The 25,267-nt window shown below is 34.5% G+C and overlaps 1 protein-coding gene across 1 annotated transcript; it reads right to left on the reverse strand.

Annotated features, from left to right (window-relative positions):
- Positions 1–2,215: 2,215 nt before the first annotated feature.
- LOC129227722 (uncharacterized) lies at positions 2,216–14,789 on the reverse strand. The gene is made up of 4 exons (XM_054862361.1): positions 14,656–14,789; positions 10,052–10,172; positions 5,542–5,648; positions 2,216–3,033 (listed from the first exon to the last, which is right to left on the reverse strand). Exons 1-4 carry the CDS (start codon positions 14,698–14,700, stop codon positions 2,419–2,421), a joined length of 888 nt encoding a protein of 295 aa, XP_054718336.1. The 5' UTR covers positions 14,701–14,789; the 3' UTR covers positions 2,216–2,418.
- Between the last annotated feature and the right edge of the window lie 10,478 nt (positions 14,790–25,267).

Consider the following 25,267-nt stretch of genomic DNA (forward strand, 5'->3'; position numbering starts at 1 on the left):
ATCATTAAAGGTCCCATTAAAATATGAAATTAAATCAAGAGGAGGAAACATGGCATACACGTGAACGATATTTTTCTTTTTTCGCCAAGGTCGAAAGTAAACAAGTCGCCTTGCGCCAATGCCAATGTACTGCATCGTTATCCCATGACTTTTAAGAAACTGCGGGTCACTCTTAGTCACATTTTCGTAGAGTTCGGAAAGGTTTTTTGCCTGTAAGTTTTTTCGTGCGGTTTAAACATTTTTACAATTTACCAGCTCTACTTTCTTACCGATCGTTGCGAATATTTTGAATGTGCCTCTACGGTTTTCTCAATTCTCTTGCTTAGTTTCACTTCCTTGTTTCTTTTCAACTCCGAAACGTATTATACCTAGCAGAAGCAGTGGCGTAGCCAGGAAGAACGTTTCAGTGTACGGTATGCTTTGTTTTAGTCCTTTTCTATCGTCAGAAAAGGAAAAAAAATTATTTTTATGATGTATTCCTTTTTGGACACGCCCCCGATACCTAGAAGAAGGCCCGCGCCAAGCCTGATCGACGGCGTCGTGCAAATGTCTTTTGAGCGCCTTTATGCAGTCGCGTTCAGGGAGAAAATACAGTTTAATGCCTGGAGTGAGGTTTTGTAGACATATAAAATGAAAAAAAATATATTCGGCATTTTATTTATTAAAAAGCAATGCGAAAATATTTTATTTTGTAATACAGTGTACGTTTTTAATTCATGTCTCGGAGTTATTTCAAGTTCCATTGCCCATTTGATTTGCTAATGCGTTTTGGAATAAGGAAATAGTATAAGTATCAAAGTTAAACGCATCACAAAAATATCTCTCTAATCTCCAATTGATGGATAGTTCATCAAACTTTTATTCCTATCAAATTATGACAACAGCAGAGTGCTGATTTTATTTCTAGACTGAAATATAATAATAATAAAGTAATCGGAATTCGACCGGAAAGTTTTCGAAACTGAAGTCCTACAAACGTATTTGTAGGTCATCTTTGATAATGTTAAAGAAAAGGTTCCGAGATTCTCGCCCCCCCCCCCTTCCTGCGAAATTAAAGTCATAATAACGAAAATTTTGGCGATCTTTAAAGATTAAGGGGGAGGGCGTAAGTCTGGAGCTCTCCACCGCAAATTTTTCGAAATTTGAAGTCCTAAAGCACAATTTCAGAGTATAATGTTTTGTTGAGGAACGGAGGGGGGGGGGGGGGAATTAGTGACTCAAGCGAGGAAATTTTTCGGAAACAAAGACTAAAAATCTGTGTGACACTTTTTTATAACGTTATGGAAAAGGAGGGGCTTAATCATTCCACCACTGAAAATTTTCCAAATTGAATTTCGAAATATGCAATTGAAAACCATCTTTGATGACATTAGGAGAAGGGATGAGATTTGGTAACTCTCTCCCGTAAATGTTTCCGAGTTGAAGTTATAAAAACAAAATTTTAGATGATTTTAATAATGTTGGAGGAGGGTTGAATGACGCTCTCCGGGAAAAAAAATCAAAATTGAGTTCCTAAAAACGATTTTTAGACGAATTTTAATGGGATGGAGGCAGGGCTGAAGTCAGGGTCACTCCGTGAAAGTTTTGAAGTCACAAGTAAATAATTTACAAATGTTCTTACCGTATTGTTTTTAGCATAAAGCAGTCGAATACCACGAAAAGTTGGTTAAAATCACAAAAAGACATCAAGAAATTAGTCTCTTATGCTTGCTCAACCTCCTTGTACTCTCGAAATAGCATTCACGGATCCACATTATAGAGAAAAATGCTAATGCATTCATTAAGTAGCATCACATGCTTTCAGTGTAAGAATTTTTTTCCTCTTTTGAATAGTATGTTTAGACACAAGGAAATAATTTTTCCTTTTAGATAGACAACGAGACCATTGCTTGTTTCTATGTTGGGAAAATTTTCTCCCATTTGGAGAACTTTTGATTGGTAGAGCTCAGCGCCTTTTTGACTCTGGCGCCGTCGTGCTCCGCACGACCTTGCACATCGGGACGGCGCGGTCCTGCCTAGAAGCCGTTACTATATTTTTCTTGTGATTATTAAAGGAGTACAATGCTTCTACTGTTTGTTTTCTATTATAAACAAAAGATGAAATGACGCAGAGCTCATTTGTTTCGTTTTGTTAACATAAGATTTAAATGTTTCCCATGAACTGCAAGATTTATATTGTACGTGTTTTAAACTGAATAATAATAAAATAAATCTCTCAAATATATACAATGATTTTTATTTCTGCTTCATAAAACAAGACTGCTTATAAAAGGTTTAAAAACAAAGTGGCCAACAAAGATATAAAATTCTGTCCATAAATCACATTTTAGAGTTCCAGACTGTTTCCGAGCTCTGTCTCTTGCATTGGAGAGCATATTAGTCCTCTGCGTCATAAACGTATTTCTTCTTCATACATTTTTAAGCTTCATCTGCAACAGATCCAGCCTGTTCTGACTGTTGAGGCTCGGCGTCATCAGCAACTGAAGATTGATCAGGTTGTTCAGGTTCTTGAGGCTGCTCTGGTTCCTGTGACTGTTCTGGCTCTGCGGGCTGCTCAGGTTCTTGACTTTCTTGAGACTGTTCTGGCTCAGCTGGTTGTTCTGGTTCCTGAGGCTGTTCTGGCTCTGCAGGCTGCTCTGGTTCTTGAGATTTGGTTTCATCGGCTTTTGATCCATCATTGGATTCTTCAGGTTGCTCTGGTTCTTGAGATTTGGAGCCTTCATCAGCTGTTGATCCGTCGTTGGTCTCGTCAGGTTGTTGAGGGTTTTCAGGCTCTTCTGGTTTTTCAGCAGAGGTTCCCTTAGATTCTCCTGATTCTTGGGATTTTTCAGACCCTTCAGATGCCTTTGACTCATCAGCTCCAGTTGATTCTTGAGACTTTTCTGGTTCTGGTTCAGGTGTTTCTCCAGATGCTGAAGAATCGGGAACTTTCTCGCTAGATTTCTCTTCAGATGATTCTGCTGCTGGAGCAGCTGTTGTCTCCACCTCCGGCAGAGCGGTTGTTGTTGGGGGTACAGCACAAATTCCACTATTCTAAAGTTTCAAAAGATTGAGATGGATACTTTATTAAATTATGTTTGGAATAGTAGTTTATTTAAGACATGTAACATGTATCTTTCATAAATTATCTTTGTTTTAAGTGTTCTAATGCTGGTTTCTAATAGAGTTCTACTGAAATGGTACCGGACAGAGAATCAGAGATTCAGAAACTGTTGCAGGCTTGCTGCTACCTGAGCATGTCAATGACTCTAACCAGGGGCGCAGCGAGTATCGGGGTTAACTCCCAGAGCCCTTGGTTTTAAAACTGTTGATAATCCTAATATAATGGTGTATAAATAGGCAAGGACTGTCATGATCCCTCCCTGCACTAGTGGCTCTAAAATAATTTAGTTACCACGGCCGCATGCTTACTCATTGTTCCACTACTGAAAATTGTTCACCTAAAGGCTATGATTCGTAAAATTTACTGTGACGTAAAACTAAAAGGAAATGTCTGAGTAAATCTATAATAGCAATCTATAGCAATCAAATACATCCATCGCAACAGATTGTTTCCAGGGCTTAATTTCTACCAAAAGAAGTGCAGGAGCCCTATTACCTCCACACCGTATACGCACGTAAATAACCTGAATTTCGCCTAAAATATTCTAATTTGAATATAATAAAAATAAGTGCAAAAGTTAAGCTCCCGGGAGCTTCGATGCAAACTAAGCCCTGATTGTATCTATGGACATCACACTATCATCTGGAACTAATCTACGTTATGAATTATGTCAGCGAATCATAATGCTGCGGATGCAAGCAATTTTCATTCATGTAAACGAGGGCGTGAAAGCTAAATTATGAAGATGCAAAAAGTCCATGACCAATTTTTTTGTTACCGTTGCCGCATGTACGAACCACCAAAAGTGAAACAATATATTGGTTTGCACTTGTTTCTATATTTTCACTGTGCTTTCAGCGTCTTTTCTATGTCTAGGTTGCAAAATTCATATTGGGTTTTCCCTCACATGCACTAAAAAATAATTTTGAAAAAGCTAATCTAATTGCTTTAAATCAATGCAAGTTATTCTTATTTTTCAAAAACGGTGAAAAAGTGTTTTCCACTTGCAAATTAGAGTTGCGTGGTGTTCAAAATATCTTTGGAAAAAAACAAGTTAAATGCATGAAAGAACATATTATTGTTATTATTTTATTTTCAACTACATGCGTATTGCTTACGTTGCTTAGGTTTGTTGCTTCAGTCGCTGGCAAACAGAATTTGACCGAGGTAGTGTGTAGCGCACTCGTCTTTTTTTTTTTTTTTTTACTTCAAGGAAATTAACGGACAACTGGAGAAGCGCTGCTGCATCAAGCTTTGTAAGAAACTGGGCGACAGCCAAGTGGAAACCATTTAAAAATGACTTATGGGGACAAATTTCCCGCACATATTTCGAACTTGAATTAGACGTTTTTGGCAAAAAAGAAATCGACTTCTTTGACTTTACATGTCTCTTACTACCCTATTGGGTTCCTCTGAGACTTCTGGCTGTTCGTTATACTCAATAGGTGATTGAAAGAACAAGATTTCAGGTAAAGAGAGGACATCACAGACGCAACTACAGCCGAGTAAAACTCCTTCTTCTTGGAATGATTCTAACGATACAGCATCCGAGGGAGAAGCATATGGAGTTCCAAGGAGATTACTTTGAGGGTGATTAGGTATCCAAAATTCCTAATTTGCCACACTTCCTCCTTCAGAAAAAGGTCGGATACTTCTCCAAGACCTTATATATATATATATATATATATATATATATATATATATATATATATATATATATATATATATATATATATATATATATATATATATATATATATATATATATATATATATATATATATATATATATATATATATATATATATATATATATATATATATATATATATATATATGTCTTAGTAACTTGAAAGCGTCTAATGAAGATTTTATAGGATAATTCTTTTTTGGTAATGCCTATATTTGTTGTTTTTTAATACATTTTAACCGTCAAAAGCAATCTAAAAATAAATTTAAGAAGATAAGCTAACAAGATCAATAAAACCACAATGATGATAATGAATCATTAAAAGCAGTTTTTTCTTTTTCTTTTTTTTTTTTTTTTTAATATATAATACAAATGAATGTAAACATGTTGCAATATATGTTTAAAATACAAATAATTGAAAAATCACAACTAATTAATAGGAGTAATTTCGTTAGAACTTTTGAATTATTAACCTAAATAACACAAAAATTACAAATGTAATATTCAAATATTTGAACTAATTACGGTAATTGGGTAATATTTTTATGACTAGATCGCGGAAAAAATTAAACTAGTTGTAAAAATGGAAATACTAATAAGAAAAAGGTGGCATAGAAGCAGTTGCTGACAACTAAATTGAAGGAAAATTGAGCGAATGCAACGAATCTGCTCATGTTTAGTTTTACGTATGAGGTAAAAGAAATCGTTATTTTACTCCAAAATTAAAGCTTCTTTTCTCTCCTCTCACCTTCTTTTTCCCTTGCTGCACACACTCCAGTCCCTCGTCGCACGGACACATCACGATATGTATCCCAGACAAACTGAACACCGTTTCATTCACGTGACACTTGAGACCTGCAAAAGAAGAGCTTGTGAGACGGTGAAGATCCAACCAGTGCAATAATCTCTCTCGCTGCAGAGAAACATATCATTGCATCGCGAGGCGGTACACTCAGGGGTGCCTCGGTCTCAATTTTTCGGGAGGGAGGAAATTCTCAATTTGCCGGATGGAACTCCAAATTTTGCCGAGTGATGATAATTTTACCGAATGGACCACCAAATTTAACCGAATGGAACTCCAAATTTTGCCTAATGATGATAGTTTCGCGAATCGAACACCAAATTTTGCCGAATGGAACTTTAAATTGTGCCGAAAGATTATAGTTTTGCCGAATGGAACTCCCAAGTTCGCCGAAAGATGATAGTTTCGCCGAATCGAACACCAAGTTTTGCCGTATGGAACTTCAAATTTTGACGAATGTTGATATTTTTTCCGAATCATCAGACAAAATTTGCCGAATAAGGAAATTTTTGGAAACTCACAGTGATCTCCCGTGACCTCCCATCGGGGCACGCCTGGGTACACTTCTAATTGAAAAAAAAATTTAGTACTGATATATTACGCGCATAAATATCAATAAACTAAATGTACAATGGATCTTTAACATGCGACATGATCATGCGGGATGGGCGCTGATACGATTTCCGGCATCTCTAAAATCCGCTGACTACACCAGGGATTCCCAAACATTTCTGATTCGCCACACTCTTTGAAGAATTGGAATTATCTCACGGCACCCAAGTCTATTATATTGTGCATATGGATACGGTGGACACTTCGCGGCACCCTTTGCCTCTCCCTGCGGCACCCACTTTGGGAACACCTGGACCAAGCACTTGGATCATCGGTTCAGTGTGTATGTGTGGGAAAAAAAACCCTTTCAAAATGTTCGAAGATGTTCTAAAAATATTTGCAGGCTGACTCAAAATAATGGGGACGATGTTTGGCTAATCCGGACGCAAAATAATTGTTACGCATACAAATAAAAGTTGTTCGATTGAAATGCTTATGCATTTTTTATTAGTATATGCATTTACGACTGTAAAACGCTAGAGCAGTGTGAAGTCGCTGAAACAAACATCACTACTTCGTGAGTGGGACGGATTGTTGCCCTAGGATTGGCAAGCCATTGTCGCAAATACTATTTCAAGACTCATTTGCAGCTATGTATCGACGCTTATAATGACCACGATGAAGCCAACTGAATACGTACATAACCTCCTTAACCAGAGGTCTATATTACTGCTAACAATTGTTAAATTTTAGGCAGTGAGAAGCAAAGTGATGTAAGTTACAAAACTAAAAATTTCGAGATAACTAATGCAAATGTTAGGAGAACCCCTTCTCTGTTATGGGGGGCTAGTAGCTCTGGTAGGTGCTGCTATACAGCAAGATTCAGAAAAAAATTTCAATGAAAGCCTACCTACTTCTCTATTAATTAAACATGGATAAAAACTTTGTCTCATTTATTCTGTGTCCCCCTGTGCTTAGATATTTTAGACAAAAAAAAAAGTTTCTAAATATAAATAAAGGAATCTTAATAAATTTTACATTTCTCAGAATAATCATTTGGCATAGATATATTATTACCAACAAAGCAATTTTAAAGTTTTTGGGAAAACAGAAGTAGCCATTCAACCAATTAAAATAAAAGGTTTAGTTTTTCTTTTTTTAGTTTTTGTCCGAGAGCGTTTAGAATAAGTTTCTTAAATAAGTTTGAGTATTCAAAACTGTTCCTAAAAATAGTTTCAATTGCCCTTAGAAACAATTCTGGGAGTCTTCATGAACAATTGAAGTGCAAATGGAGTTTTTCAGAAGAATATTAAAAAAAAACTTAACATAAAAACTATTATTAACAAAATAGAAATTTCAAACAGGGTTTCTTTTTTCTTTCATTTTTTAATAGCAATATTTCAACTTTTATGTTTGATTATTGGTTGAAAAATCTCCACATTAAATAGCATCACTTAAGCTCTTCATTGGGAGCTTTTTATATACATATTTTAATTTGTATAAAGGTGTTACATTATAATATTCTGCAGAATCTAATTAGTTTAGGGGGGGGGGGAATATCTACTCCATTAAAGCACAAAGAGCCCTCCTCCCCCCTTTTCGGAAGAAAGAGTTAAGTACGCTTCTACAATTCAAAACCAGTTGGGTTCGGCAGTAAGGGAGTTTCTGTCAAGTTTAGAAGGATACCATCTAAAGTGGAGGTACTAAAAATATTTAACTATGGACATTTAAAGTTGACAAAGTCGGTGACCAGTACACATCCCACAGCCCTATAAATGTATACCAATAATATAAAGCTGTAAAGTTTGTTTGTTTAAATCTCAGAAACTACTGGTTCGAATTGAAAAATTCTTTTTGTGCTGAATAGTCCATTCATTGAGGAAGGCTATAGGCTATATAACATCACGCTATGATTAATAGGAGTGGAGCAGCAATAAAAAATGTTATGATAACGCGGAAATTTACATTATAATATAAAATGCTTGGCACGCAGAATATGCGTGGCCACGGTTTCTTGATCTGAAAGTGCGGGCTTTGCGGTTCAGTGGGCGGAGGTTTGAGTCAGCCATGAGGCAAGTCTCGAGGGTACTATTCAGAGAAAAGAAACAACAATGCTAAAAATGATTTGTAATATATATATATATATATATATATATATATAATTGTATTATTTTTCTTATTAATTAACAAATAATATAAAGCTGAAGAAAACGTGCTAAGCTCAGGAACTACTGGTTCGAATTGAAAAATTCTCTTTGTGTTGAATAGTCCATTTATTGAGGGAGGCTATAGGCTATTTTTTTAAAAATCAGATTGACCGAAGTATTTGTAACTGCAAATTAAATGTTTAATTAATTGTTTAGTTCTATAAATTCCTAATAGATGGCGGGATAAGTTTAGTTCTAAGAATTCTCAATAGATGGCGGGGTAAGTTAACTCTTCTAGTGGGCGCTGGCCGACAGTGTCGATAGCTGCGACGAACCATGCCCATGCTACGCTATTGTGATCAGCGAACAGATTTTTGAATGCGTTTTTTTTTTTCGATGTTCCCCCCCCCCCAAGTATATAATATGATTTTGTCGGATTTTTCTATTGGGTTTTGTTTTCCTTATTTCTTTAACGTCTGTTTTTGCTCTTATATTTGAAGATAGTTACTTATCTAAATAAATAATTTGATTTGTTGTATTATTCAGTTGTGATTGTTCTTTATAACGTTTATGTTATAGCATTGTTTATTTGAGGAAACACTTTAAATTGCGGGGTAAAAATACCGCTTCAAGCGCCAAAGAGCAGGGTTATTGTAGCGTGACTGCTTGCCACGTTAAGCGATGAACAGTGTAGTTGAATAATTGTTTGGATTTTTAAAGCTACTGTTAATATTTTTATGTGTTTTGGTGAATAGTTTTAAATTACAAAGAGACTTTAATAGGTCTTTTGAAAAGGTGTGTACGCATTTTAGTTGAAGAAAAATGATCATTTTATATCAGAAGGGTGGCGGGGTGTGTGGATTTTTTTTTTTTTTTTTTGTTCAACGGACTTTCTTTAACTTCTTAGCACAGGCATAGCCGTGCGAGTATTGCTAGTTGTTAAGAAACCCTTAAGCAATGAGATACAGTTATTGATAGGTCGCATTCTTGGACTTTGTATTGATAATTTTCCATTTACGAATACGTGTGTGTAAACATAAGTGTTTTTAAAAGTTTTAAATAAAGAAATTTGCGTTTTTACATATTTATTCTGTTAATTCTTATTCCGATCGAAAGATGGGGAAATACAATAATCCTGCAAATGTACTGAATGAAATACATAAGGATGGCAAAAGGGAAATCATTTAAAGATCTAACATATTTGTAATTTCCAAACCAATTTTTAAAATTAAATTATCGAAAAAAAAATCACTTTGTGTTTTTCTTTTTCAGCCTTTTTACTGTCTTTTGAAACCATAAATTTACTACAAAATTTCCTCACATCTTTTTTTTCTCCCAAATGGGGATGCGGTATTTTGACGCCCAGTTTCCCCACTAGATGGAAGCACCTAAGCTCTATTCGACGCGAAACAGAACTAGGAATTTAATTTTACCGAGAGATACTCCATGCCAAACGAGTACTCGAGGGACCTTTTGCATGCCACATAATCATACGACATGGACGCTGTCAATTTTCTGCATTTTGAAAATCCACCGACTGGAGCGAGGTTTGATTCTGCGCCTTTGGGCGTCAGAGGCCATTGTCTTAACCACTACACCACTCTGTCGGCGACAAACCCTAAACCTAGCCAAAAACTTTAATCTTGATTGGAGAAATAAATTAATTCATAGTCAAATCTGCCAATAACACTAAGCGACTTCTGGCTTCTGCGTCGTTTGTATAGAGTGTATCGAAAGTCTGAGAGAGAATAACCTACCTTCTTTTTGGAGAGGCTTGCAGGCTCCCCTGAAAGGCAAGAAACTTGCACAGCATTCTCCGGGTCCACAGTCAGATTCGTCATAACAGGCTTTGCCCCCGAAGAAAAACTGTCCTCTCACCTAAAATAAATACCGATATTTTAATAAAATCCACTTATCACGGCAAAGTTTTAATTACGGTTAGGCCCGGTTATTTGTAACTTCACACTTAATACTTGATCAGAACCGTTTTTCCTATATGAGTCATTTCCGAATGGAGTGACTATGACTTCTGTTTCATAGAACAATTATAGTCACTCAGGGCAACGTTGAACCGTGCCGGTTAACTTTTCACCTCTTCAATTTTTTTTAACACATTTGACTTAAAAAAACACTAGAAAGTCCAGTGCTGCACTCAACTGGCAAGGTTAGGAAATACGTTTTTACCCTTTATTTTGTAAAGAAGAAGTTGGTTGTCCACTGCTCGTTGCATCATTATTCAATTACTCTGAAGTTACTGCTTAAAAGTTACATTTTGATGCTGAAAGTGCTCTTCATTGGTAATTTTTTTTAATTGTTATGTTTCAAAAAAAAAACAGTCATAATGTAAACTGTTTAATTATTTACCACCAATGGCGGGGCAAAATAAAATAAATTGATTCCTTACTTTTGTAGTTTCATGATTCACTAGTGGCACCCGAACGGCTTTGCCCGTAGTAGAAAATTGAAAGGTTTTTTGGTTCACCTGTATATTTACAAATAATGTATCATGAATTTCTTGCCAATTGGCTTGCCCATGTTACGGTTTCACGTTATAATATTTTAGCAATTTACATGTCTATCTTATGATAATTTTGCTCGGGAAGATGTTCTTAAAATTGAAATAGAAAAAGAACAAAATGGACTTTTCGAGGTGCACACCCCCATGATACAAACTGATTCCGTGCCAAATTTCATGCAAATCGGCGGAACGGTCTAGGCGCTATGCGCGCCATAGAGATCCTGACACACAGAGAGAGATCCAGGCAGAGAGACTTTCAGCTTTATTATTAGTAAAGATAACGAAAGCACCAAAAAGGAAAAAAACTCTTATGAAATATTATTCATTATACTGCAATTTACTATGCTAAAATAAACGTTTTATGTTGTGATTTTAATGCAGCACTTTGACTGCTGTTCAGAATCCTGCAGTGAGTTTAGATTTCATATTATCGGAAATATGGAACAAATCAAAGCGAGGGGGGGGGGAACATTCAAAAACGACTAAACCCACGCTGGGATCGAATTCACGATGATCGGGTTTCAGGTACTACGCTCTACCCACCTGAGACACACGGTCTCGTTCACGATGCGCTCTACATTAAAGAAACGCTTAATAAAAACAGAATAAATAGGTTTTTTTTTAAAAAAAAGATCAATACAATGTGTGTTTTCAATTTATCGTTCGTCGGAAGTGGTGAATTTTTTTTTTTTTTAATGATGCTGTAAACTTGAAGTTCGATGTTTTATTGATAAAATTATGGCGTTGTCACAAAAAATTTATTTTGCTGCATTCAATTACTTTTATTAAAATAACTTATTTACATTCCATTTCTGACCTTTTCAAAGTGATCGTGCGACAGGATAGCTTTGGAAAAGGCTAATTATGCATTTTAATTGGATTTATTAGATACTATTGCGATTGCTTGGATAACCCTTTGATAGGTTAGGAGTGTTTCTTCCGTTTAATACCAAAGAATGAAATAAAACTATTAAATTATCAGTGAGAGGTTTAAAAAAAAAGAAATTGTTGCTCAAAATCATTAAGAATGACTGCGCGAGAAAAATACAGAGACAAGCCCAAAGAAAACAGTAGGTTCATAGAAGTTAGAACTATCTTACGAAAAAAAAATGCTTTATTAGGAACTCCTCTCCCCTACCCAACACTTAAGGGCTGTTTGCTCATCGAACAATTAAGAGTTGCTACTCATTTTTACATTCGTCTTTTTCTTTTAACATTATTCCCTCCCCCCTCTCCACAGTTCCTCCCAGACGGTATGAACTTTCTTACCTTTACAGTTTTCATACTACATTTTATATCAGTCCGAATTTCTCAACATTAAAAATTAATTGCTGGAAAACGTAATTTAAAACTGCAATGAAAAATTAATCGATATTTAAACTGAAAATTTGGTGAAATATGAGAGGTCGTAGCTCATTTTTTAATATTTTCCTTCAACATTATTTTTTTAAACTGAACATCATGCTTGAATCTTCGATTTGAAAGGTGTTCTAGCCACTTTGCTAAAAAGAGTTTTTGGAGAAATTATGCATAAAAAAAATTAAGTTCCCGAACAGTTTGAAAAAAGATAGTTTCTTTCTAGTAGAGGAATTAACATCAACTTGCGGACCAAATTGAAAATTTTCGGAAAGATTGAGCAATTTCTTGGAAAAATCATTTTTATAATGGTATGCCAATGGTTTGTCACCGTAAAATGATTTTGATTCTTCAACTCGAAAGAAAATAGAAAATTCTTTCCGTTGATATGAAGAAGTTTACAATTAGTCATTATTGCATGAGGATAAGAAAGTTGAATTCCAAGTTTTTAAATCGCTAGAAGCGCTGAAAAAAAAAATCTTTTCCATCTTTACGGTTCCATCATATTTGATGCAACTGCAACCATTTCTACTCTTAAAACAGAATACTATTTCAGATATTAGCAGCTTTCCATTTCGACAAGTTATAATGCAATTTAAAGAAATAAATTCAATTGGGTAAGGGTAGTGGTTTAAGTCCAAGAATTCTCAATCATTGGTCTTCAGAAAAAAATTAAGCAGTACTATGAGATCTTCACAAGTGCGCTTTCAGAAAATATTATGTTGATTTTACGATAGTTTTTCATTTTTCTGAAGGGTTAATTTATTTATGAAAAGCTTCAAACATAAATTATCGTTTCATTTAAATACTATCTAAAGTAATTCGTAATTTAAAAGTTTTTTAATTCCGATTTTTTTTCGTAAAAAAAATAGCTTCATCCGTTTGCTATTTTTTAAACAACTTTTGACGATCAGCAGACCCAAACACGTTGAGAAACCCTGCTTTTAACCCACATCAGAAATAGTACCAGTTCGCAGCGTTGTTTCTCGTTTCTCTTTTTCTATTGATTTTTTTCTTTCCACTTTTCTTTTGTAGTCATTTATAAAAATCTATTCCTAACTTTAAACTGCATGCATTGACATAGCTGACTTTTTTTTTAACGTGAAGAATCAGAAAATTTCACTTAAGCTCACAAGTTTTTTTCTAGATATTTGCTGAGCCAATGAATGATTAAGTATGGAATCGACTTTTCAAAAACAAAATGCATATATATTTAACACACTAAATATAATGCGCCCACGTTTTTTACAATTTACGCAAGAATACTAAAACAAAAAAAAAAAAAAAGGGAAAAAAAAAAGAGTGACTTCAACACAGCTTCAAGGGGGAAAAAAATCATCTGTTCTTAAAATTATTAATTCTGATTTCTTTTTTAAAAAAATCATTCAGAACACCTGTTAAAAATCTGTGCTACATTTAAACGTAAATTTTAAAGCGTTTCGAGAATTATATACAAAACTCTATGCAGTCATAAATGAGTTGGCAATATCAATTTAGATTAGATTAACATGAAGGTAGAAATAATTCTTCCAGTAATCAAGTAACATTTGACAACAATACGTTGCTTACAACAAGCTAGTTGAAAGGTAGTTATAAGTTATACTTCGCGTATTATTTTCCTGCTAGAATCAAAAAAAAAAGAAAAAAAAAGAAAAAATAATAATAAAAAATAAATAAATAAGCAGTTGCTTCGATGCTGTTTTTAGCATTAATGTTAATCAATGATTTCGTTTTCTTTTCTAAGTTCTTTTCGTTCAACTTGTATGATCAGCATATTGATATTAACTCGTCATTTGAGTGGCCCTAGGAGGGATCAATTGATGCCTTTTGAGGCTATTGATCCCTCTATGTAACATCATAAAAACATGATGTAACTATGGATTTTTGTTAGATTTCGTTTTTTTTTCATCCTTTTCTTATAATATATACTGAGTACACAAATCCTTTACAGCCTCCAGAAAACTCCTTGTTGGCGGTCCAGTACAAATATAAGTAGAAAATATGTAGTTTTCACTGTTAAATATTTTAAAACGGGAAATGCAATTCACTAATATAATAGATTTTTTTTTTCAAATAGAAAAATTAGCTCAATATTTTTGAAACTATGGAATAATCTAGATTGAATATTTCTGTCTTTAGAGCTAATGTTTGAATAAATTTCATGCAAGCAGCAATTCATCTTGATAAAATATTTTCAACTAAAAAAGACAAATTCTCTTTAAGGGGTAGCAGTTTTTTAAACATTTTGAAATTAAGAATTATAAAGATAGAAAAAAATATATATTTCACGCTTTTCAAAGTATGTTTCAACAAATTACTTATGAATAGAAAATGTAAGTTTCACAATTAAAAGTATTTTTTAACCAAAAATAGTTCCTACATTTCCCTTAAAGAGCAAATTTCGGATAATGATTTTGAAACCACGAAATCGTAAAGATGCAAAAATCAATCAATAAGAGAAAGTAAATAAACATTAATTTTACTTACTGCTACAATACAGCCAAAGAAGGCAACACCAAGTAAGAATTTCATTTTAGAATTTTGCAACTTTGTCTTCACTTGCAGAAGATACCAATTTAGAACTTGTATCCCCCACTCTGAGCTACTAGTTTAAATACTTCATTACATCCTGGATTTCCCGGTAATCTGAGATGACAAATCTCTGTTGTCAAATTCAGATACGAGAGATAGCAGACGATCTTTTTCCGAAGAATTACAACTAAACTCTGTTGTTGTAAGAAAAGCTTATCTGGGAAGACTTATCTGGAATGAACTTGAAAATTGTTTTATGATATATTAAACAGCTAAAATTTTTCGAAAGAAAAGAGTCTCTTGTTTGTCTCATTTCCTGCGAAAATTTACAATTCTTTAGATTTTCTGAAAGGGTTTTATCTTTCTTTTCCGGATATACAAGGTTGCTAATATATTTTCCCTTACAGTGTGCGTATTGGTGCAATTTTTGCAAAACATAGTCAGTATCAGTGAAAGCTCTTGCGTTAAAACTACGTAACGCCTTGTCTAGCTTGCTGGAAATAGATCGTTGCTGAAATGTAACCGCGGAAAAGAATTTATCACTTCGAATTTGAAAGTCAGTAGGCGGTCATTTTCGTAAGAACTACAACTCAACTGTGCTGTGGCGAGAAACATTAAGGTCCGAATCAGAAATAAGTATTATGAATACAAATTTTGAGAGGAAAATTTCCTTTCTACCGGAAAAAAAAGGACAGTTTTTCGTGTTGAGTAGAACTGAGTATGAATAAAAAATTGTCATTCCTAATATTATGCTGACCTATAAAAGACAATAGGAAGTCTATCACGGAGAAATTTCAGATTTAAGTTTCTTTCACCTCATGATGTCATTGTTGCACTTCAAAAGTAAAAGAAAAGTCTTAAACTACCAGAATATTGAATTGATTTCTGGGGAAGTTTGGTTCAAAAACATTCCTTACTTCTTCGTGAAATTCCGTTTGAAATTTTCTAATCCCTCCTCATGGCTGAAGGAGAAAAAATGACTAATTTTTAAATGAATTGAATCGGATTGATAGACATGGGCATTGGTTTATACTTAAGCAGATGTGCCCAACCCCCCTAAGATCAAGGGCGTACCCCCTTAAATATAGCGAAGATCTCCGACCCCCCCAAGCAAGAGCCCCTCCCCCTCCAAAAAAGAGAAAAATATCCCTCAAAACACCTCCCCTAAAACTTTTAAAGTGCTGTCTGTGCCATGACCGCCCCCCCCCAAAGGTGGGCACCCCTGTCTTAAAATTGGTTTATATGGTAAAGTTTTGAAAAAGAAAAATAACGAACGAAAGAAAGGAAAATCTGATCTTGTTTCAGTCAAATGTAAGTTTCCGCAGCCCAGTTATGAAACATGTTTGATTTTTTTTTTTAAATTTCTATGACCTGCTGTTGAAAATTAAATGCTTTTAAAAATTCAGTAATGCATAAACTTTAGATTATCTTTTCATTTTTTACTCACTCAAAATACCATACGGAAGGGATACTAATCTAAGCATTTAAGCATTTTTTTGTTCACACAAACAAACGTTTTATTCGGTTCGTCAAAGTTTGAAGATTTAATTGGTGCTTCGTCACGCAAGAGAATCTTCAGCAAAATAAATGCTCATCCCATTTTAAAACTGTGTGGGAAAAAAAAGAATCTGAGCATTCACGTCAATAGAACGAAAACAACAAGCAACTTTTGATTGTGCAAAAAAAAAAAAAAAAAAAAGAGTATGTATAACTTAGTGTATTAATCTAAGCATTTAACCTTTTTTTTTTTTCACAGAAACGAACATCTCCGTTTTAAAACTGTGATGAAAAAAAATAAGAGTCTGAACATTCACCTCAATAGATTGAAAACAATAAGCAACATTTGATTGCGCAATGAAAAAAAAAAAGAGAGAGAAAGCTTAGTGTAGTAATCTAAACATTTAAACATTTTTTTCACACAAACGAACGTCTTATTTGGTTCATCAAAGATTTGGGACTTAATTGGTATTTCGTCCCGCACGACAAATCGTTAGCAAAATAAAGGCTCTACCCATTTTAAAACTATGCGGAAAAAAATAATAGAATCTAAGCATTCACGTCAAAAGCTTGGAAAAAAACCTAAGCAACCTTTGATTCTGCAAAAAAAAAAAAAAAAAAAATTTGAATTTTGACATCTTGAATTCAAATTATGTTTTTCGCAATCACGAGTGTGTGTGTTTATGTGTGTGGGAGGTGTGTGTGTAGGGGGGTATGTGTATGTTTGTAAGCGGGTATGTGTATGTGTGTAGGCATATGTGTTTGTGTCTGCATGCAGGTATGAGTGTGTGGGTAGTTGTGTGTATGAGTGTTTGTGTGTGGAGGGAAGAATGTGTATGTGTGTGTAGGCATATGTGTTTGTGTCTGTGTGCAGGCATGAGTGTGTGGGTAGTGGTGTGTAGGTGTCTGTGTATGTGTAGGTGTCTGTATGTATGCGTGTGTGTTTGTGTGTGTAGGTGTATGTATGTATGAGTGTATATGTACGTGCGTGTATGTATGCGTGTAAGTGTAGATATTGACGCAACCTGGAGACGGTTTTCGCTAGAGGAGCCAGCATCGTGAGGCCGGCCGGTCGACGCGACAGTGGTGCTGCAGAGGGTGTTGGCGGGAAAATAAAATGATAGGACATCAAAACAGTCAAATGAAAGCAATAAGCAATCGTGATTGCTCAAAAAAAACAAAAAAAAAAAAAAACAATAGTGTTAAAACTTTGTGTATTAATCTAATAAACTTTTAAACATTTTTTTCTTACAAACAAACTTCTCAATTTTGTTCACCTAAGTTTGAAGGTTTGATTGACATTTCGTCACGCAAGACAATCGTCAGAAAAAAAGGCTCTTCCCATTTTAAAACAGTGCGGAAAAAAATGGAATCAAAACATCCGCTTTAATGGATTAAAAACATAAGCAACCTTTGACTGTTTACGAGAAATAGACAAATGAAGTGTTAATCATGTAACGCCCTAACTGAAGTGCTGAAACATTTTTTTCCCCAAAAAGAATGTCTTACATGATTCATAATATCTATTCCATGAAACATAAATTTGCATGACAGAATTTTAAATCTTGCTAAGACTATGGAGAGGTTAGGGTTATTTACCTGACTATCGTACTCCTATGCTTCGACATTAATACGGCATGTTATATCAGAAGGAATCAATATCCGGTATTGTAAACGCTATTTCAAAATTTTGAAGTTAATTGTTCTGAGAAATGTTGTGATATAGTTTTTTCGTGTCTCGGTATCATACGTCTTCTCAATTTCGTTACAAGCACCTGCTCGCTAAAATAGATTCACGTGTTACTTCTCTAAAGGTCTAAGGTCTTGGGTAAACTTCCATTTCTATTCATTGGGTGAATGAAATGATTAATGATCGAGTTATAAATTGATGATTTTATTCATGCTTTTAATACTTTTTCTGAGAAAATGCTGTAGTTATCAGCTCATGTAATCCTTCATATGATAATGAATAAAATGGGACAGACTATTTGAACAAGGGCTGGCTTGATAAGTTGTAAATTACCGCCAGTGACACCCCGATGGGAAGTCATAGGAGGTCACTGTGATCTTCCAAAAATTTTGTTGATTCGGCAAATCTTCTCTAATGATTTGGAAAATATGGAACATGATTGCAGTTTTTAACAGCCCGATTGTCTTTTTTCATTAGTTGTACTTATATGTGCTTACCCATATTTTATCCTTTGGTAAAATTTTGAATTTCATTTGGCATATTGAGAATTTTCGCCTTTCCAAAATTTTTGATTCGTGGCGCCCCCTGTCACCACCCCAAGCTGAGCAGGCTAAGGGAGACTACAAGCGTATATTGACAACTACATTACGACATGTAATTTCTTTAATTTCCCTCTTACCAGAAATCATCAATCAGGAAAAGCCACCAGCGAGCTGGAAGCAGATGTCCTCTCATTTTATCTGAGATTACCTTCACACTAGTAGCTGGTGGAAAGCGTGTAAGTTTCGTTTTGATTTTAGATCATGCACAGGGTGTTTCAAAAAGAACGCTCTGACTGTGAAATGTCATCACCGTAAACTAGTGAAAGACAGAAAATTGAAACAAATAGAATGTTGGACAAAAAGGTACGGAACTTGTTTCAAGAAATGATTCCAAGATTGGGCGACAGAAGATATTGAAGTCATGAAACAGTGTCTTTTAAATTGTGTATGAAAGTACTTTGTGAATAAAACTTGAATCCCATTACACTTTTTTCGATATGATCACCTTTCGCAGCAATGAGTTAATAAATAAAAATTTAGCCTGCTTTCCCGACAAGGTGGAAAAAGAAAAAAGCACAAAAGAAAGCTTAACGCAACGTAAAAACATCGCAAAAAAGGTAAAAAATAAAAAAAAAATTAATTTGAATTTCGACATTTTGAATTCAAATTATGTTTTTCGCAATCACGAATGTGTATATGTAGGCGTGTGTGTTTCTGTGTGTATTTGTGTGTGTATGGGTGTGTGTAGGTGTGTGTGTAGGTGTGTGTGTGTGTGTGTAGGTGTAGGTGTGTGTAGGTGTATGTTTTTTTTTATTGTATATAATAATTTATTTATAGCATGCTCCATGACGCAAGCATACCACATGCATCCACAATCAATTACATTCAGCTAAAGATGCATAGAGAACAAAACGTAAATCAGGTGTCCTTACAGCGACAAAGATGAAAAACAGATTGCAAATTCAAAGACAAAGAAAAGGAATACTATGAATAAATTCAAGGAACTGCACAATGTACTCAGGTGCAAGCAAATTTTTCAGTTTTGGAGGCCACGTTAGTCCACTTGTTATAACTTGTTTATAAAGTTCATATCGAAGAAAGTCATACTGAGGACAAAAGAATAAAACATGATCAACAGTCTGAAGTTCATTCAGGTCGCAAGAACACAGAGGGGAGGTCGCGTGATTGAATCTAAATAAATATTCTCTTGTTCTGCAGTGTCCAGATAAAATTTGGGTGAGTATAAATGAGGGATTTAGATTTTGGTCTAATCTTTCATGAACAGATGGAAAAAATCTTTTAGTTATTTTCCCATTTTGAGTAAAAAGTCAGTCTTTTTGCCACGACAATTTTTTCGTGTATCTGTCTTGAAACGAAACTCTTTGGAGCCTAGTAAAAAGTATAAAAGTAATTTTATACTTTTTACTTATAAGTATATAAGTAATTGGAAGTTCTGATTGATCCGCTAACTTGGCAAGCTCGTCTACTTTTTCATTCCTACAATTTCTTGCATGACCCCTGATCCACTGAATGTCTAGTAAAATTTTTCTCATGTAAACTTAAAAGAACATGACGAATTTTTTCAATTATCTCTGAATGGCATTTTTTATTATAAATGTTAAATATTAGAATTTGACTGTCAGTATAAATATTAAAGTTCCTATATAAAGAATTATCAGAAGAAGAAATCCAATTTAAAGCCTGTAGGATAGCAAAAGCCTCAGCTTGATTATTAGAACAATTAGAATGTAATTTAAATTGTTTGTTTTTAATTTCGGTACAACAATGGTAGATCACAAAAGCACAACCTGTGCTGTTTTTATTTTGCTACCATCAGTAAAAATATTAATGCAATACTCCCTATTAACAACTTGGTTGAGAGTAATAAATTTAGCAGGGTGAATCCAGTGATCAGGGGTGAGTTCCGGTTCAATTGCATTCTGAGGATTCAGTTTAATGCTATAGTAAATTTCAGTGTTCTCCTGAATCTTCAAACAAATTGGCATAATGCCCGCGATAACGCAAGAAGCTTCATAAGAAATTGTACGAAAGCCCTTGATTATTCTCAAGGCAATTAATCTTTGTGCTGTCTTTAACCTTCGTTTGTTGTAATCGAAGGACAAGGCATCGACCCAAACCGGCGATTGCGTAGGTCATCAAAGGTATTATTGCTCCTTCGTAAATGATTTTCAGAGCCTTTGAACCAATACCCCAGGTTACCCTAGCCATTCTTGATAGCGAATTCATAACAACACTAACTTTTTAAACAAGTCAGTGATATGTGCTTTCCAACGAAGTTTCCTATCGATGATCACACCAAGGTAACGCATTTCGCTAACACTTTTTAAGAAGTTACCGTCCATGTAAATATTTATGTTATTTATTCTTCTTTTCTTAGAGAAAATAATAATACAGTGAAACCTGTGTAGGTTGACAACTTGCGGTGCAGTACTTTGGTGGTCAACTTAGACAGGTGGTCAACTTATAAAGGGGGTAATGATTTTTTTTTTGTCATTTCTTGCTCCATGTATTCATTTTTTGATTGATTGACACTTACTCTTTCTGTTCAACTCACTTTCATTGTTTAGCATTACTTTGAAACAATTATTTAAAATGTTATTCAAATATTTTTAGAGATTATTTTCCCAGAATGACGTATGATGTGTCATGCAAATTTAAAATTTGAGTAAATTTATACAAAAAAAAATCTTATTATTTATGAAAAGTTACTCATTTGATATTAATAGCTCCTAAAAATTCATAGCTTCTCAAAAATTAAATTTTTCTCATATACATTTGTACCCCATGATAATCTACTTTTCAACAAAATAACTCCTTATTGAAGTTGGCGCATTTATTAGACACTAGTTTTAGAAATTCCATATGTGTCAGCTAATTTTCTCTGGCTTTCTCCCTTTTAAATTAATTTCAATATTTTATACTTTTTATTGATCTCAAGTTCAACTAACTTTCTTTTTGAAGCCATTTTATGTAAAACTAAACACAAAGAGCAACAAGCTAGACTCTCATAGTTCAAAAAAGCAGTTGAAAATTAAAATGTGTGTGTGTGTCCTATCTCTTAATCACTTGCACCAGAAATACTGCAATGCAAGTAACTTTACTCTTTAGCACAATTCCATTGTTGCCACAAAATATTGCAACTGGAAAAATATACTTTGTACTTTTCTATTGACACATGTTTTCATTGAACAGAGAGTACAAAGGGCAATCTCAAATAGATCAACAAAAGAAAAACAAGTTTGAGAAATAAAAGGGTTCTTAGTAGTTTTCCCATGTGGTTAAACTCAAAAGGAGGTTTAGTTATGCTGCTGTTTCATTTAGTTAGTAAAATGCTGTTCTAGTATCAAAAATATTCTTGGAAAGCTATAAAAGATAATAATAAAATGAAATAATTTGCTAAGTAAAATTTTAAAAACCAAACCAAATGGTCAACTTACAAAGGGTTTTTTACAGTACTCCAAACCAAATTTGGTGTTCATTAGTGGTCAAGATAGACAGGTGGTCAAGATAGAAAGGTGGTCAAGTTACAGAGGTTTTCCTTCATTATATAAGATAGGACTAATTCCGTTCCTGACAAAAGCGGTCAACATAGACAGGTGGTCAACTTACAAAGGTGGTCAACTTTACAGGTTTTATTGTATTTGATTTTTCAGAATTAAATGTAACCTTGTTTTTGTTTGACCAGTCCACAACTTTTGACACACATATATTACCATACGCCTCCAGTTCTGTTTCTGTCTTGGCACTAATCAACAAGAAAAGGTCATCTGCAAATGCCACAACTTCAGCACAACTCGGAAAGTCCAATCTAAGCAACGAATAATAGAAAATTGTCCAGTAACCTGGACCACTGCAAGAACCTTGCGGGCAGCCCATAGTGACAATTTTTCTTATACAACTTGTTAAGGTGCGAAGGCAAGCTGAACGATGTGAAAAAAACTTTTTGTAAGAAGATACAAATTTTTGGGGCAGTTAAACTCTCTAATTTGATTCAAAATAGCGGGCCACCAAGCAGCATCAAACGCCCCCTTGACATCCAAGGCAATACCAAGAACCTGTAAATTGTTAGTTAAACTTTCTTTCACAAAATTAGTAACCTTAAAGATGGCATCAGTGGTGCTTTTACCGGGAGTAAAACCATACTGTTTAGGGTTTAATTTGTCATTTGAGTATAAATAATGCATAATTCTTTCTATAAGTAATTTTTCAAGAACTTTTCCACGGACAGAGAGCAAACTTATTGTTCTAAATTTTGAAGGCTCGAGAGATGACTCCTTTCCAGGTTCTGTAAAAAATCGAATACAAGAGTGCTTCCAAACCCGTGGAAAGATTCCTCTTAATAAACATTCATTATATAAATTGCAGCAACAAAGTCAGGAAATCTCTCAAACACTTCCGAAATGATTTTGCTAGAGATTCCATCTTCACCGGGTGATTTCTTAGAGTCCATATTATTGATAACAGATTTTATCTCTCCCTCGGAAAAATTTAAGTCGTCTAGAGTGTCCATAGGACTATCAACGAGTTTCCTCAGTCTAGTATGATGTGGTTTATCCAATTTCCTGTCATCAAATGGAACAAAATGGTTTGCTAGTGTATTCAGAGTTTCGTCGAAATCCGTAGCATAACCTCCACTACTAGTTTGAATAGTTGTTAAAGCTGTTTTATTTTTATGTTTGCCACGAGCAGTCTCATATAAAATAGTCCAGGGTTGTGAACCGACGCCAGTACAATAATCTTTCCACGATTGGGTCTTTGCCTTCTTGATTTTTTGGCAATAAAGCTTTTTACAATTAAAATACTCGGTCTTTCTGAAATCTCTTAATATCAAGTTATTATAAGTTCTTTGATAAAGTCTTCTTTTTGTGTTAACCTGTTTCCTTAATTCCGTTAATTCGTTATTCCACCACGGAACTATTTTCGTTTTTTTATGTTATGAGTTAGCTTTAATTATTGGCATAGAGCGACTGCAAGCATTTTTGATACAGTTGATGTACTTAGAGACGAAATCATTAAAATCGAGAACCCCCTTGACAGCTTTCTTTAACTCCATGTCAAGATTCTGAGAACCAGTATGATTAAAATTTAAACATAAGCTGTACAACAGATATTTAAACTCAGATTGAAGTGATTCATGAAAGATGGGCCAATTTGCTTTGTCATAAACAAATTAAGCGACCTAAAAATAGAGAAAGAGGAATGTAAATTATTAAAAGCAATAATAAAAGCAATTATTCTATGATCAGAACAGCTTTCTTCCTCCATGATCGTCCAAGAATAAATGCAATGCTGAAAATTCGATGAGGAAACAGTCAAATCAATAAAACTCTGTCCATTTGGTGAGCAGAAGGATGGGGTATACAAATTTTCGTTGACAATCCATAGACCTCTAGAAGCCGAAAAAGACTCCAAGATTCTACCCCGAGCGTTTGTCAAGGAATCAAACCAAAGCTGAGAACGAGCATTAGTATCCATTGCTAGCAGCAGATAATTCTTCCTACAGAAATCAGTGACAAGCTCAATTTTTAAAATATCAAAATTTATATCTCTATTAAAATCCATGTAAACACTGGCAGCATAAAAATGATTATCATTAACAATAAATTCCACTGTAGGTGTGTGTGTGTGTGTGTAGGTATGTGTGTGGGAGTAGGTGTATGTATGCGTGTGCGAGTGTGTAGGATATGGACGCAACCTGAAGACAGATTTCGCTAGAGGAGCAGCTTCGTGAGGAGCCGGTCGACGGTGGTGCTGCAGATGGAGGCGGGCGAAAATAAAATCATAGGAACGTCAAAACAGTCAAGTGAGAACAATAAGCAATCGTGATTGCTCAATAAAATAAATGCTGAATAATTTAATTTTGCAAAGTAAGGTTTTGAGATGGGGAAAATGTGTGCCTGTCTATCACTCATATCAGTCGGTCTATTCCAGGGGTGTCCTTTTTTTTTGAGAAGAGAGCAACTTTTTAATTTCTCAACATAGTGAAAAATATAGCAAACAAAGTGAAAAAATGTTATTTATAGGCTGAAGTTTACTCCGAAAAACAAATTGTTTTTCTTTGCAAATGTGATTAGTAAAGAAGCTCAGTACAGGAAAAGCTCGTAGCTATAAAAAAAACTTTCCCAAGAGCTTTTTTTTAATACAAATCGCTACAGTTTAAGCAATAAAAGACAAATCTAAATCCTGGTTTGGCTTCTTAATGGATAATACGATGTTTTAACTTTGAAACGTTTCCTCCCTAATGAGTTTCAATTAACGTAGCAAAATCCTTCTGCTCCAATGCAAGGCATTGGTGAAAACATCAAATAATTTTGTCCACTCTACTTCCTTTTCATTTACATGTTTTAGTTCCTTGAAAATAATCTCTCTTGTAGATGAAGCCAAGCTAGCAGGCACCAATCAAGCTCTTTGGCTACATCGACATTATCATTCGACATATCCTTCTTCACCGAAAATATCGTACGGGACAATACTGTTAGTATTACACGGGTGAAAACTTGATGCTACATCGTCATATATATAATAGCCAAAATCACTGATCGAGTAAACGCTCTGACGTCACCAACAATGAAACTCGCGCCGTAGCATGCGGGACCATTGTATTTGTAACGAACATTATTGTTGAAGCACCAAAAGCACCAAATTATAAAAGTTATTTATGATTTATAATACTTTTTGCCAATGTTTGACATGCAGGGAAATGTTTCACTTTGACAAGGCTGAACGAGATCCGGTAGCTTAAATGTTTTACTGGTAAGACTGTACTTTTCTTTACTAATAATAAAGCTGAATGTCTCTCTGTCCGGAGGATGTCTGG

The sequence above is a fragment of the Uloborus diversus genome, chromosome 1, assembly GCF_026930045.1.
Source record: "Uloborus diversus isolate 005 chromosome 1, Udiv.v.3.1, whole genome shotgun sequence".
Lineage (NCBI taxonomy): Eukaryota > Metazoa > Arthropoda > Arachnida > Araneae > Uloboridae > Uloborus > Uloborus diversus.

Bases quoted from the DNA above. Each gene is read 5' to 3' on its own strand.
- LOC129227722 (XM_054862361.1), bottom strand. From the start codon at position 14,700: ATGAAATTCTTACTTGGTGTTGCCTTCTTTGGCTGTATTGTAGCA. The intron at 10,173-14,655 runs GTAAGTAAAATT...TATTTATTTTAG, and splicing joins TCTTTGGCTGTATTGTAGCA to GTGAGAGGACAGTTTTTCTT. The intron at 3,034-5,541 runs GTGAGAGGAGAG...TTGAAACTTTAG, and splicing joins TGCAGCAAGGGAAAAAGAAG to AATAGTGGAATTTGTGCTGT.